This window comes from Bubalus kerabau, chromosome X (assembly GCF_029407905.1).
Source record: "Bubalus kerabau isolate K-KA32 ecotype Philippines breed swamp buffalo chromosome X, PCC_UOA_SB_1v2, whole genome shotgun sequence".
Taxonomy (NCBI): domain Eukaryota; kingdom Metazoa; phylum Chordata; class Mammalia; order Artiodactyla; family Bovidae; genus Bubalus; species Bubalus kerabau.
Window position 1 is genome coordinate 152209375 of NC_073647.1, and position 14478 is coordinate 152223852.

Genomic DNA, 14478 nt, shown 5'->3' on the forward strand with positions numbered 1-14478 from the left:
CTACATGCTGTGGAGCACCTAAGCCTGTGTGCCACAACTACTGAGCCTGTGTGCTCTGGAACCCGTGTGCCACAACTAGAGAGACCATGCACCACAACAAAAGATCCCACATGACACAGCGAAGATCCTGCTTGCCACAATTAAGACCTGAGGCAGCCAAATAAATTAATAAATCAATTTTAAATTTGTACTCTGCCTTAGTGGAAGAGAGAAATTATAGGTCTTTGCAAACCCAGAAATACAGCTGTTGTACTCTCCAGTCCTAAACAGCGTGCATGAAAATCAGTTGGTGGGAAGTCAGCTGGCTCTAAAAGTCATGCATTGTCACTAGCGCTGACAGACACATGGTGCAAGGGGAGAGTCTGAGGTAGTAGCAACAAGTGGGCATCTGTTGTTACCAGGAAGATTATGCCCGCCCAGTAAAGTCGACGGCTTTTCCTGTGAATGTCCTAGTCTTTCATATCACACAAGCTGATCAAGGAGAAGCAATTGAGACATGATGGTTTGTTCAGTGACTGCTCAGGGAGTCACTGCTGAGTAAATGGTCCATGAACATTTGTTCTAGAAGTCAACAATGCTTTCTATGAAATAACGAAAATCTGATTCTAAGGTCTTCTTCCTGAGCAAGAAGAACCCAACCCTATCTCTTATCATTTGTGTGGGCTAAGCCAAAATTATCTCTGGGCTTCTAATGCCAAGCCAATTAAAAAGGAAGGGAAGTGGTAAGGGGCAGGAACATCTGTCTCTTAATAGTGTGCTAAAAGTTGTAATGTCTGTACATGTACTCTATTTTAGAGGCAATGCAACACTGTAAACAGATTCTAGGTATATTCTAAATGTCCTCAAGTAATTACACAGGAGATTATGAAATTTTTACAATGATCAGATTAAATTCACAGCTTCTAAAAATGTCTATTTTTCTCTTGCTATTGCTAACATGAAGATAGATATACAATTATCCAAATCCTTTAGGAGCCTCACATGAACTTCACTGCTTAGGAAGGCATGGTTTCAACTATTTCATATTATATGTTATGTATTAAATGCCATATAGTGTATGGTACACATATACACTGTAGGTTACATATTGTATGCTCTGTATTACATGCCATAATTCCCACAAAACGTGAATAGTCTCTTTCCACTGAACAGTCTAGAAAATTCTGAAGCTCTGCCTAAACAACCACACTGCAAGAAGAACAGATTTGAAAACTAAATATGCCATATGGTTTTGAGCCAGTGACTCTTTAGATCACTCATTCTCACACTGTCATTTTCATTACTGGTTGAGTTGGAAAAGAGTTGAATTGGATATGTAGGGTCAGTGTTTTGTGCAATCTTTCAAATCCATCTTTAATGTTCTTTTTTAATAAAAATAAAGTGGGAGGCTGGAATGGGAAAGATGATTTCAAATTGGCTTTTAAATCATCATTTCCTGTTTCCAGGAAAGTTTACCTGCATCGAGGTTAAGTTTCACCTGGAACGTCAGATGGGATATTATTTGATCCAGATGTACATCCCCAGTTTGTTGATAGTCATTTTGTCCTGGGTCTCTTTTTGGATAAACATGGATGCGGCCCCTGCCAGAGTTGCACTGGGCATAACGACAGTCTTAACAATGACCACCCAGAGTTCAGGCTCCAGGGCATCTCTGCCAAAGGTAAGAAATCTCCTCACTTGACAAGTGACCTGAGAAGTTTGTCAAAGGTCTTACGGGCTGGAGAATTCTGTGAAGACAGAAATGTTTGCTCCCGTGCGGCACTGCTGGAGCTGCAAATGCAGTAAGAGAATGGAAAGCTGAGTTTGAGAGCATTAGAGTTCTTAGAACAAGGGGGGATCTTTGCAATCAGATTAATTAGGGGAAAGGGGATTCAGGGTTGAGAGAGAAGAGGAATGAGTGGAGGCAGAAACATGGCTCAGGAATTCTCAGAAGCCCGTGAGTACTTTTGACCCCATGTTGTTTACGAGGCATGAAGCTTGCAGGAATTGGAGTAAGATTGATACAACTTATGTTGTATTGTCAAGTATTTATTGGGGAGGCTATTGTGATTCATATACTCAGTGAAGTCATTTACTGTAATAAAAGATTGAATTTGTTCTTGTTTAGTCACTGAGTTGCGTCCGACTCTTGTGAACCCATGGACTGTAATTAACCTACTGCAAATTTACACAGAAAAGCCATATGCAATGAGTGTACATAGGAAATGAACGTGCAGTATTAGGGTGCAGCAAATCAGATATCTGTTTGTTTGCTATGCCTTAATTTACCTTAATGGCTAATAACATTACTATTTTGAGTAACATAACAGAGTAACATAATAGAGAATAACAGTGGAGTCACTGAAGATGGTAAAAATTCTGGCAACTGTGGCAGGTTTACAAAGAAGTATGGAGTGGATATTAGGGGCAAAAAGACATTTTGAAGTACCTAGAATAATAAATCATAATGGTTGCATAATCTATTTTTATGTAAGAGTGGCCGTCTGCACTTGTAAATATTTCTCAGGAAAATAATGATAAACATCCTGCTTGTGAAATGCCTCAGCACCTCAGAATGTTCCTATGTATATTTGCCCCTTTCGCTGAGTACATTGAGTCATTAGCCTCAATTTTCCAGGACTGTGAGTTCAATTTAGTATTCAGTATACACTGTCTCATACTGGTTTAGCAGTTACTACAAAATCCAGTTCCAGAAAGTAACTGAGATGTAATCCTCTATCTTTGCTGGCTTGGGCTTATGTTTAGTTGTGCTGCAACTGACACGATAAGAAATGTTATATCATGTTCCACATTATCGCCTGTGTTGGAAGATAAGATGACATATGGAAGAGTTCTGTGGCTTTAATGGAGTTTGGTTGAATAGTGGGAAAATAGTTATACTAATTTTTCAAGTTTCATGCCTCCAAAGATAAATACTAGATAATGTATGCTAATAGAGAAAGGAATAGATCTGTCTCTCATACTTTTTTACTTTATAGGATAACAAATAGTACAAAACACTTATGTCATATTTCTACTGGAATACAGATGTCAGAAATGGTAACAGCTTTTTTTTTTCAGCTATATAATCACATATCAGTACTGCCTAACAGAAATTTTAATCCACTCTGTGCCTCCTCCCAAACAGGTTCATTTGTTTATTTCCCATTATTTATTAGTTACCGCCATCACTGTATGCCATGCCATTTAACCTTAGGACACACAAATATATCACACAATTTAATAGATAGTTAAAGTATTGGTGGTACACTGCAAACAGATAATGTCAAAACAAGATATTTAGCCTCCAACAACTCATTGATACAAAAAGAATAGTCATTTATTTCAAAATGGGAGCTTGCGATTTTATAAATTTGTTATTCATTCTTATTAGCCATTGTGACTACATCACGGTCAAAACTATTGCTAAAAAGGAGATTAATCAAGATGGTAGAGTAGGAGGACGTGGAAGTCATGATGTATTCATTTGCCATGAATACATCAAAAATATATTTGCATGTGGAACAATATTCATTGAAAACTAAATGGAAACTAGCAGAAAGACTCTTGTACAAACAAGGCTAAGAAAGATACATATGGAATCGAGTAGGAACGGGAGAAAAACAAGTCAGGGCCCGTGACCCTGGGAGGGCTCTCAGAGGAAAAGAGAGATTACATGAACAAACACCAGCTTTGGGGAGTGAGCAGTGAAAACCACGGACTGGACGCCCCAGTCGGGGGGTCATACACAGAGTAGATGAGCCCTCTTGGCTGCTTGGAGGACACTGGGACCAACAGGAGGTCTGTAGGAAGCCTGGTCTCTGCTCCTGAGGCGTGCTTGTGCACTGGCTTGCCTCGGGATAGGGCAGTGAAGATGGTTAGAGGACTGCTCCAGGGGCTATTAAGTTTCCCACAGCTGCTTGGTGTTTGCTCCAGCAAAGCTTACTACATGTCTCAGTGTAGTATGTGATCTAGGGCTGCCACAGCCAGGGCTAAAGCTAGGCCAAGGGATACAGAGATGACCTAGTCCCAGGGCAAAGGATGGGTGACGCAGCAGTAACTATTGTTGGCACATACTCAAGTATTGTATCAGAAGCAGCCCAGAACTCTGAGGGCGGCTACTCCACCACAGCTAACCCTGATACACAAAGAGAGTACACGCTGGCCCCTCCTGCCCTTCAGTGCAGCTCCACAAAAGGGCGGCAGTGTCACAGACTGGGGGAACTGATCAGCAGTGAGGGACAAGTGGGACTTGGACCTGAGGCTGCATCTAAGCAGATAGAAATAATTGCTGGCACCTGCACAGGCAGCACGGAGAAGGCGATGGCACCCCACTCCAGTACTCTTGCCTGGAAAATCCATGGACAGAGGAGCCTGGTGGGCTGCAGTCCATGATGTCGCGAAGAGTCAGACACGACTGAGCGACTTCACTTTCACTTTTCACTTTCATGCATTGGAGAAGGAAATGGCAACCCACTCCAGTGTTCTTGCCTGGAGAATCCCAGGGGGAGCCTGGTGGGCTGCCGTCTCTGGGGTCTCACAGAGTCGGACACGACTGAAGCGACTTAGAAGCAGCAGCGCAGGCAGCACATTAGAAACAACTCAGACTTCTGTCTATGGCAAAAATGAGCTGAGAGGGCTCACATGGGCTTCCTTTCTTCTGCAATTTCCATCTCTGGGGCTAAAGTCCCAGTGCTGGGAAAGGGAAAAGCAGACACCTAAATGGAACAGAGCCAGCTCAGGTCCAACCCACAGGGCTTCTACTCCAGATACTTGGAGGGCAGTCCTGGCCACTGAGTAGAAGGAAAGTCCCAACTCACACCCAGCTACAGCTCTAGCTCCTCCATCTCCAGCCTCATATCAACATAATAGCTACCAACATAATAGCTACCAGCACAACTTGAGGAAAGACCTCGCTTATGTCCACATCAAATCTGCTCTCTCTCCAAAGGCATTAAGCACACACAGTCTGCATAGGGATGCTTCCATATATGACACCTCTTCCAGACTGGAATAGATAACTGTTTCACTTGAATTCATATAGGCAAAGAAAGTTAAGGAAAATAATAAAGCATAGGAACTACTCTCGGTTGAAACAGTAAGAGAAAAACCACTGAAAATACATAATTCAGGTCAGCTCAGTTCAGTTCAGTCACTCAGTCGTGTCCAACTTTTTGCAGCCTCATGGACTGCAGCATGCCAGGCCTTCCTGTCCATCACCAACTCTCAGAGCTTACTCAAACTCATGCCCATTGAGTCGGTGATTCCATCCAACCATCTCATCCTCTGTCATCCCCTTCTCCTCCCGCCTTCAATCCTTCCCAGTATCATGGACTTTTCAAATGAGTCAGTTCTTTGCATCAGGTGGCCAAAGTATTGGAGCTTCAGCTTCAGCATCAGTCCTTCCAATGAATATTCAGGACTGATTTCCTTTAGGATAGACTGGTTGGATCTCCTTGCAGTCCAAGGGACTCTCAAGAGTCTTCTCCAACACCACTTTCAAAAGCATCAATTCTTCAGTGCTCAGCCTTCTTTATAGTCCCATCTCTCACATCCATAGATGACTACTGGAAAAACCATAGCCTTGACTAGATGGACTTTTGTTGGCAAAGTAATGTCGATGGTTTTTAATATGCTGTCTAGGTTGGTCATAACTTTTCTTCCAAGGACCAAGCGTCTTTTAATTTCATGGCTGCAGTCACCATCTGCAGTGATTTTGGAGTCCCACAAAATAAAATCTGTCACTGTTTCTGCTGTTTCCCCATCTATTTGCCATGAAGTGATGGGACCAGATACCATGATCTTCATTTTTTGAATGTTGACTTTTAAGCCAACTTTTTCACTCTCCTCTTTCACTTTCATCAAGAGGCTCTTTAGTTCTTCGTTTTCTGCCATAAGGGTGGTGTCATCTGCATATCTGAAGTTATTGATATTTCTCCAAGCAATCCTGATTCTAGCTTGTGCTTCATCCACCCCAGCGTTTTCATGATGTACTCTGCATATAAGTTAAATAATCAGGGTGACAATATACAGCCTTGTCGTACTCCTTTCCCAATTTGGAACCAGTCTGTTGTTCCATGTCTGGTTCTAACTGTTGCTTCCTGACCTGCATACAGATTTCTCAGGAGGCAGGTCAGGTGGTCTGGTATTCCCATCACTTTAAGAATTTTCCACAGTTTGTGGTGATCCACACAGTCAAAGGCTTTGGCATAGTCCATAAAGCAGATGTAGATGTTTTTCTGGAACTCTTCTGCTTTTTCAATAATCCAACAGATGTTGGCAATTTGATCTCTGGTTCCTCTGCCCTTTCTAAAACAAGCTTGAATGTCTGGAAGTTCATGGTTCACGTACTGTTGAAGTCTGGCTTGGAGAATTTTGAGCATTACTTTACTAGCATGTGAGATGAGTGCAATTGTGTGGTAGTTTGAGCATTTTTTAGCTTTGCCTTTTTTGGGATTGGAATGAAAACTGACCTTTTCCAGTCCTGTGGCCACTGCTGAGTTTTCCAAATTTGCTGGCATATTGAGTGCAGCACTTTCACAGCATCATCTTTCAGGATTTGGAATAGCTCAACTGGAATTCCATCACCTCCACGAGCTTTGTTCGTAGTGATGCTTTTTAAGGCCCACTTGACTTTGCATTCCAGGATGTGTGGCTCTAGGTGAGAGATCACACCATCGTGATTATCTGGGTTGTGAAGATCTTTTTTGTATAGTCCTTCTGTGTATTCCTGCCACCTCTTCTTAATACCTTCTGTTTCTGTTAGGTCCATAACATTTCTATCTTTTTTGTGCCCATCTTTGCATGAAATGTTCCCTTGGTATCTCTAATTTTCTTGAAGAGATCTCTAGTCTTTCCCATTCTATTGTTTTCCTCTATTTCTTTGCACTGATCACTGAGGAAGGCTTTCTTATCTCTCCTTGCTATTCTTTGGAACTCTGCATTCAAATGAGTATATCTTTCCTTTTCTCCTTTGCTTTTGGCTTCTCTTCTTTTCACAGGTATTTGTAAGGCTTCCTCAGACAGCCATTTTGCTTTTTTGCATTTCCTTTTCTTGGGGATGGTCTTGATCCCTGTCTCCTGTACAATGTCACGAACCTCCATCCATAGTTCATCAGGCATGCTGTCTATCAGATCTAATCTCTTGAATCTATTTCTCACTTCTACTGTATAATCATAAGGGATTTGATTTAGGTCATACCTGCATGGTCTAGTGGTATTCCCTACTTTCTTCAATTTAAGTCTGAATTTGGCAATAAGGAGTTCATGATCTGAGCCACAGTTAGCTCCAAGTCTTGTTTTTGCTGACTGTATAGAGCTAGAGATACTCTTTTAATTATTAAAATACATAATTAAATAGAAATAAATAATTGACCTGATAAAGAAAGCTGCTGCTGCTAAGTCACTTCAGTCATTTCCGACTCTGTGTGACCCCATAGACAGCAGCCCACCAGGCTCCCCAGTCCCTGGGATTCTCCAGGCAAGAACACTGGAGTGGGTTGCCATTGCCTTCTCCAATGCATGAAAGTGAAAAGTGAAAGTGAAGTCGCTCCGTCATGTCCGACTCTTAGCGACCCCATGGACTGCAGCCTACCAGGCTCCTCTGTCCATGGGATTTTCCAGGCAAGAGTACTGGAGTGGGGTGCCATTGCCTTCTCCAGATAAAGAATGCAAAGCATTGCTAATAAGAATGTTAACTGAATTAAGGAAAACAATAGATAAATATAGTGAGAATGTTAATAAGGAACAAAGAATATAAAAAAAGACTCAATCAGAAATAAAGAATTCAATAACGGAAAATAAACACACTAGAAGGAATGAAAAGCAGACTGACACAGAAGAATGAGTAAGTGATCTGGAAAACAAAGTAATGGAAATCACATAAAAGAAAACAAATTTTTAAAAGTGAGAACAGTTTATGAGATCTCTGTCTTAGCATTAATTGTACCAATATTCAAATTATAGGGTTCCCAGCAGGAGAAGAGAGAGAAGGAGATTGAAAATGTATTTGAGAAAATTATGGCTAAAGACCTCCCAAACTGGTGAAAAAGGAAAGAGATATCCAGGTACAGGAAGCACAGATAGTTCCAAATAGTATAAAACCAGACAGATATATCATAATTAAAATGGCAAAACTTAAAGACAATTTTAAAGGCAGCAAGATAAAAACAGACTCATATACAAGGAAACTCCATACAGCTATAAGCTGATTTTTCTGCAGAAATATTGCAGGTAAGAAGAGAGTTGCATGATGTATTCAAAGTGCTGAAATGGAAAAACCTGCAACCTAGGATACGCCACCCAGAAAGACTGCTATTATCATCAAAGGCGATATAAAACTCCTCAGAAAAGCAAAAGCTAAGAGTTCATCAATACTAAACCTACTGTAAAAGAAATGTAGAAATGTTAAAGGGTTTTCTCTTTGAGGGAGATGGGAAAAAAGTAAGAATCTATAGAAAATTGAAGTTCCAAAAATGAAAGGAAAGGAAAATATATAGTAAGGATTGAGGATCTACCACTTAACTAAGCCAGTACAAATATTAAAAGACAAAAAATTGTAAAAGCAACTATAACTACAATAAAGAGTTAAAGGGATAAACATGAAGATGTAAAATATGACATTAAAACACAAAATGTTGGGGAGAGGTGTAAAAAATGATTTTTTAAATGTGTTTGAACTAAAATGCTTATCAGTTTAAAACAGGTAGATTTGGTTATAGGTCAACATATATGAACCCCATGAAAACCACAAATAAAAAACCTACAATAGAAACACAAAAACTAAAAAGAAAGAAACATAAGCATATTATTACCAAAGAAAATCATCAAACCACAAGGAAAAAAACAAAAAGAAATAACCAGAAAAAACTATAAAAACAGCCAGAAAATAAGTAATAAAATGTCAATCAGTACATATCTATCAATAATTACTCTAAATGTTAAAGGACTAAATGTTTCAATCAAAAGACACAGAGTGGCTGATTGTATTTTTTTATTTTTTTTTATTTTTTTAAATTTTATTTTATTTTTAAACTTTACATAATTGTATTAGTTTTGCCAAATATCAAAATGAATCCGCCACAGGTATACATGTGTTCCCCATCCTGACCCCTCCTCCCTCCTCCCTCCCCATTCCATCCCTCTGGGTCGTCCCAGTGCACCAGCCCCAAGCATCCAGTATCGTGCATCGAACCTGGACTGGCAACTCGTTTCATACATGATATTTTACATGTTTCAATGCCATTCTCCCAAATCTTCCCACCCTCTCCCTCTCTCACAGAGTCCATAAAACTGTTCTATACATCAGTGTCTCTTTTGCTGTCTCGTACACAGGGTTATTGTTACCATCTTTCTAAATTCCATATATATGCGTTCGTATACTGTATTGGTGTTTTTCTTTCTGGCTTACTTCACTCTGTATAATAGGCTCCAGTTTCATCCACCTCATTAGAACTGATTCGAATGTATTCTTTTTAATGGCTGAGTAATACTCCATTGTGTATATGTACCACTGCTTTCTTATCCATTCATCTGCTGATGGACATCTAGGTTGCTTCCATGTCCTGGCTATTATAAACAGTGCTGCGATGAACATCGGGGTACACGTGTCTCTTTCCCTTCTGGTTTCCTCAGTGTGTATGCCCAGCAGTGGGATTGCTGGATCATAAGGCAGTTCTATTTCCAGTTTTTTAAGGAATCTCCATACTGTTCTCCATAGTGGCTGTACTAGTTTGCATTCCCACCAACAGTGTAAGGGGGTTCCCTTTTCTCCACACCCTCTCTAGCATTTATTACTTGTAGACTTTTGGATCGCAGCCATTCTGACTGGCGTGAAATGGTACCTCATAGTGGTTTTGATTTGCATTTCTCTGATAATGAGTGATGTTGAGCATCTTTTCATGTGTTTGTTAGCCATCTGTATGTCTTCTTTGGAGAAATGTCTATTTAGTTCTTTGGCCCATTTTTTGATTGGGTCATTTATTTTTCTGGAGTTGAGCTGTAGGAGTTGCTTGGATATTCTCGAGATTAGTTGTTTGTCAGTTGCTTCATTTGCTATTATCTTCTCCCATTCTGAAGGCTGTCTTTTCACCTTGCTAATAGTTTCCTTTGATGTGCAGAAGCTTTTAAGGTTAATTAGGTCCCATTTGTTTATTTTTGCTTTTATTTCCAATATTCTGGGAGGTGGGTCATAGAGGATCCTGCTGTGATGTATGTCAGAGAGTGTTTTGCCTATGTTCTCCTCTAGGAGTTTTAGAGTTTCTGGTCTTATGTTTAGATCTTTAATCCATTTTGAGTTTATTTTTGTGTATGGTGTTAGAAAGTGTTCTAGTTTCATTCTTTTACAAGTGGTTGACCAGATTTCCCAGCACCACTTGTTAAAGAGATTGTCTTTAATCCATTGTATATTCTTGCCTCCTTTGTCAAAGATAAGGTGTCCATATGTGCGTGGATTTATCTCTGGGCTTTCTATTTTGTTCCATTGATCTATATTTCTGTCTTTGTGCCAGTACCATACTGTCTTGATAACTGTGGCTTTGTAGTAGAGCCTGAAGTCGGGTAGGTTGATTCCTCCAGTTCCATTCTTCTTTCTCAAGATCGCTTTGGCTATTCGAGGTTTTTTGTATTTCCATACAAATTGTGAAATTATTTGTTCTAGCTCTGTGAAGAATGCTGTTGGTAGCTTGATAGGGATTGCATTGAATCTATAGATTGCTTTGGGTAGTATACTCATTTTCACTATATTGATCCAGATGACATGATCTTCTACATAGAAAACCCTAAAGACTCCACCAGAAAACTACTAGAGCTGATCAGTGAATATAGTAAAGTTTCAGGATATAAAATTAACACACAGAAATCCTTTGCATTCCTATACACTAACAATGAGAAAACAGAAAGAGAAATTAAGGAAACAATTCCATTCACCATTGCAATGAAAAGAATAAAATACTTAGGAATAAATCTACCTAAAGAAACAAAAGACCTATATATAGAAAACTATAAAACAGTGATGAAAGAAATCAAAGATGACACAAATAGATGCATGTCCTCCTGATGAAAGTGAAAGTGGAGAGTGAAAAAGTTGGCTTAAAGCTCAACATTCAGAAAATGAAGATCATGGCATCCGGTCCCATCACTTCATGGCAAATAAATGGGGAAACAGTGGAAACAGTGTCAGACTTTATTTTTTTGGGCTCCAAAATCACTGCAGATGGTGACTGCAGCCATGAAATTAAAAGACGCTTACTCCTTGGAAGGAAAGTTATGACCAACCTAGATAGCATATTCAAAAGCAGAGACATTACTTTGCCAACAAAGGTCCGTCTAGTCAAGGCTATGGTTTTTCCTGTGGTCATGTATGCATGTGAGAGTTGGACTGTGAAGAAGGCTGAGCGCCGAAGAATTGATGCTTTTGAACTGTGGCGTTGGAGAAGACTCTTGAGACTCCCTTGGACTGCAAGGAGATCCAACCAGTCCATTCTAAAGGAGATCAGCCCTGGGATTTCTTTGGAAGGAATGATGCTAAAGCTGAAACTCCAGTACTTTGGCCATCTCATGCGAAGAGTTGACTCATCGGAAAAGACTCTGACGCTGGGAGGGATTGGGGGCAAGAGGAGAAGGGGACGACAGAGGATGAGATGGCTGGATGGCATCACTGACTCGATGGACGTGAGTCTGGGTGAACTCCGGGAGTTGGTGATGGACAGGGAGGCCTGGCATGCTGCGATTCATGGGGTCACAAATAGTTGGACATGACTGAGCGACTGAACTGAACTGAACCATGTTCATGGATTGGAAGAATCAATATAGTGAAAATGAGTATACTACCCAAAGCAATCTATAGATTCAATGCAATCCCTATCAAGCTACCAACAGTATTTTTCAGAGGACTAGAACAAATAATTTCACAATTTGTATGGAAATACAAAAAAACCTCAAAGAACCAAAGCAAACTTGAGAAAGAATGGAACTGGAGGAATCAACCTGCCTGACTTCAGACTACACTAAAAAGCTACAGTCATCCAAACAGTATGATACTGGCCAAAGACAGTAATAGAGATCAATGGAACAAAATAGAAAGCCCAGAGATAAGTCCATGCACCTATGGACACCTTATCTTTGACAAAGGAGGCAAGAATATACAATGGAGAAAAGACAATCTCTTTAACAAGTGGTGCTGGGAAAACTGGTCAACCACTTGTAAAAGAATGAAACTAAAACACTTTCTAACACCATACACAAAAATAAACCCAAAATGGATTAAAGATCTAAACATAAGACCAGAAACTATAAAACTTCTCGAGGAAAATTTGGCAAAACACTCTTACATAAATTACAGCAGGATCCTCTATGACCCACCTTCCAGAGTAATGGAAATAAAAGCAAAAATAAACAAATGGGACCTAATTAAACTCAAAAGCTTTTGCACAACGAAAGAAATTATAAGCAAGGTGAAAAGACAGACTTCAGAATGAGAGAAAATAATAGCAAAGAAGCAACTGACAAAGAAATAATCTCAAAAATACACCAGCAGCTCATGCAGCTCAATTCCAGAAAAATAAATGACCCAATCAAAAAATGGGCCAAAGAACTAAACAGACATTTATCCAAAGAAGACATACAGATGGCTAACAAACACATGAAAAGATGCTCAACATCACTCATTATCACAAAAATGTAAATCAAAACCACAATGAGGTACTATATTATGCCAGTCAGAATGGCTGCTATCCAAAAGTCTACAAACAATAAATGCTGGAGAGGGTACAGAGAAAAGGGAACCCTCTTACACTGTTGGTGGGAATGCAAACTAGTACAGTCACTATGGAGAACAGTGTGGATATTCCTTAAAAAACTGGAGATAGAACTGCCATATGACCCAGCAATCCCACTGGGCATACTCACCGAGGAAACCAGAATTGAAAGAGACACGTGTACCCCAATGTTCATTGCAGCACTGTTTACAATAGCCAATACATGGAAGCAACCTAGATGTCCATCAGCAGATGAGTGGATAAGAAAACTGTGGTAAATATACACACTGGAATATTACTCAGCTATTAAAAAGAATGCATTTGAATCAGTTCTAATGAGGTGGATGAAACTGGAGCCTATTATACAGAGTGAAGTAAGTCAGAAAGAAAAGCACCAATACAGTATATTAACACAGATATATGGAATTTAGAAAGATGGTAATGATGACCCTATATGTGAGACAGCAAAAGAGACTCAGATGTAAAGAACAGACTTTTGGACTCTGTGGGAGAAGGCTAGGGTGGGATCATTTGAGAGAATCTCATTGAAACATGTATATTATCATATGTGAAATAGATCACCAGTCCAGGTTCAATGCATGAGACATGGTGTCAGGGCTGGTGCACTGGGATGACCCTGAGGGATGGGATGGGGAGGTAGGTGGGAGCGGGGTTCAGGATGGGGAACACATGTACACCCATTGCTGATTCATGTCAATGTATGGCAAAAATCACTACAATATTATGAAGTAATTAGCTTCCAATTAAAATAAATAAAATTTTAAGAAAAGAACAAAACAACCCTGCTGCTATTTTGATCTTGGATGCTGAGTCTCCAGAACCATGAGAAAATAAATTGCTCCATTTAAGCTAAAAATAAAATAAAATAAAATCAGAAACAAGACAAGGATGCCCAGTCTCCTCACTTTTTTAAACATAGTATTGGAAGTGCTAGTAACAGTACTCAGATGGAAGGAAGCAAGAACAAGCATCCATATTGGAAGGGAAAAAGTAAAACTGTCACTTTTTGCAGATTATATGGTACTTTATGTAGAAAATACTAAAGTATCCACCAAAAAACTAGTAGAATAAATAAATAAATTCAGAAAAGTTGTAGGATACAAGGTTAATATATAGAAACCTGTTGCTTTTCTATACACTAATAATGAACCATCAGAAAGATAAAGAAAAAATCCTATTTAAATCACATCAAAAAGAATAAAACATCCAGAAATAAAACTTAACAAAGGAAGTAAAAGACCTGTACTTTGAAAAGTATAAAACAATGATGAAGGAAACTGAGGATGATACAAAGGAATGGAAAGACATCCAAAAACAATGCTGTGATATCATACTCCCTGATTTCATATAATATGACCAAGCTACAGTAAGCAAAACATCATGGCATTGGCACAAAAGCAGACACATAGATCTGTGGAACAGAATAAAATGCTCACAAATAAACCCAACATACACAGTCAATTAATCTATGACAAAGTAGGCAAGAATGAACAATGGAGAAAACACAGTCTCTTTCATAAGTGGTGGTGGGAAAATTGTACAGCTACACATAAAAGAATGAGATTAAAACATTTCATCACATCATATGTAAAAATAAACTCAAAATGGATTAAAGTCCTAAATATAAGACCTGAAAACATAAAACTCCAAGAAGACTCCAAGGCAGAACACTCTTTGACATAAGGCATAGCATTATTTTTTTTTGGATCTGTCTCCTAAGGCA

The 14478-nt window shown here is 39.4% G+C and overlaps 1 protein-coding gene across 2 annotated transcripts in view; it reads left to right on the forward strand.

Annotated features, from left to right (window-relative positions):
- GLRA2 (glycine receptor alpha 2) overlaps positions 1-14478 on the forward strand; it is a 202538-nt gene that overhangs the window by 77032 nt on the left and 111028 nt on the right. For both annotated transcript variants that reach the window (XM_055563480.1, XM_055563481.1), the window contains exon 7: positions 1446-1660. In XM_055563480.1, coding sequence (XP_055419455.1) covers positions 1446-1660 — 215 coding nt within the window. The remainder of the gene's footprint in view (positions 1-1445; positions 1661-14478) is intronic.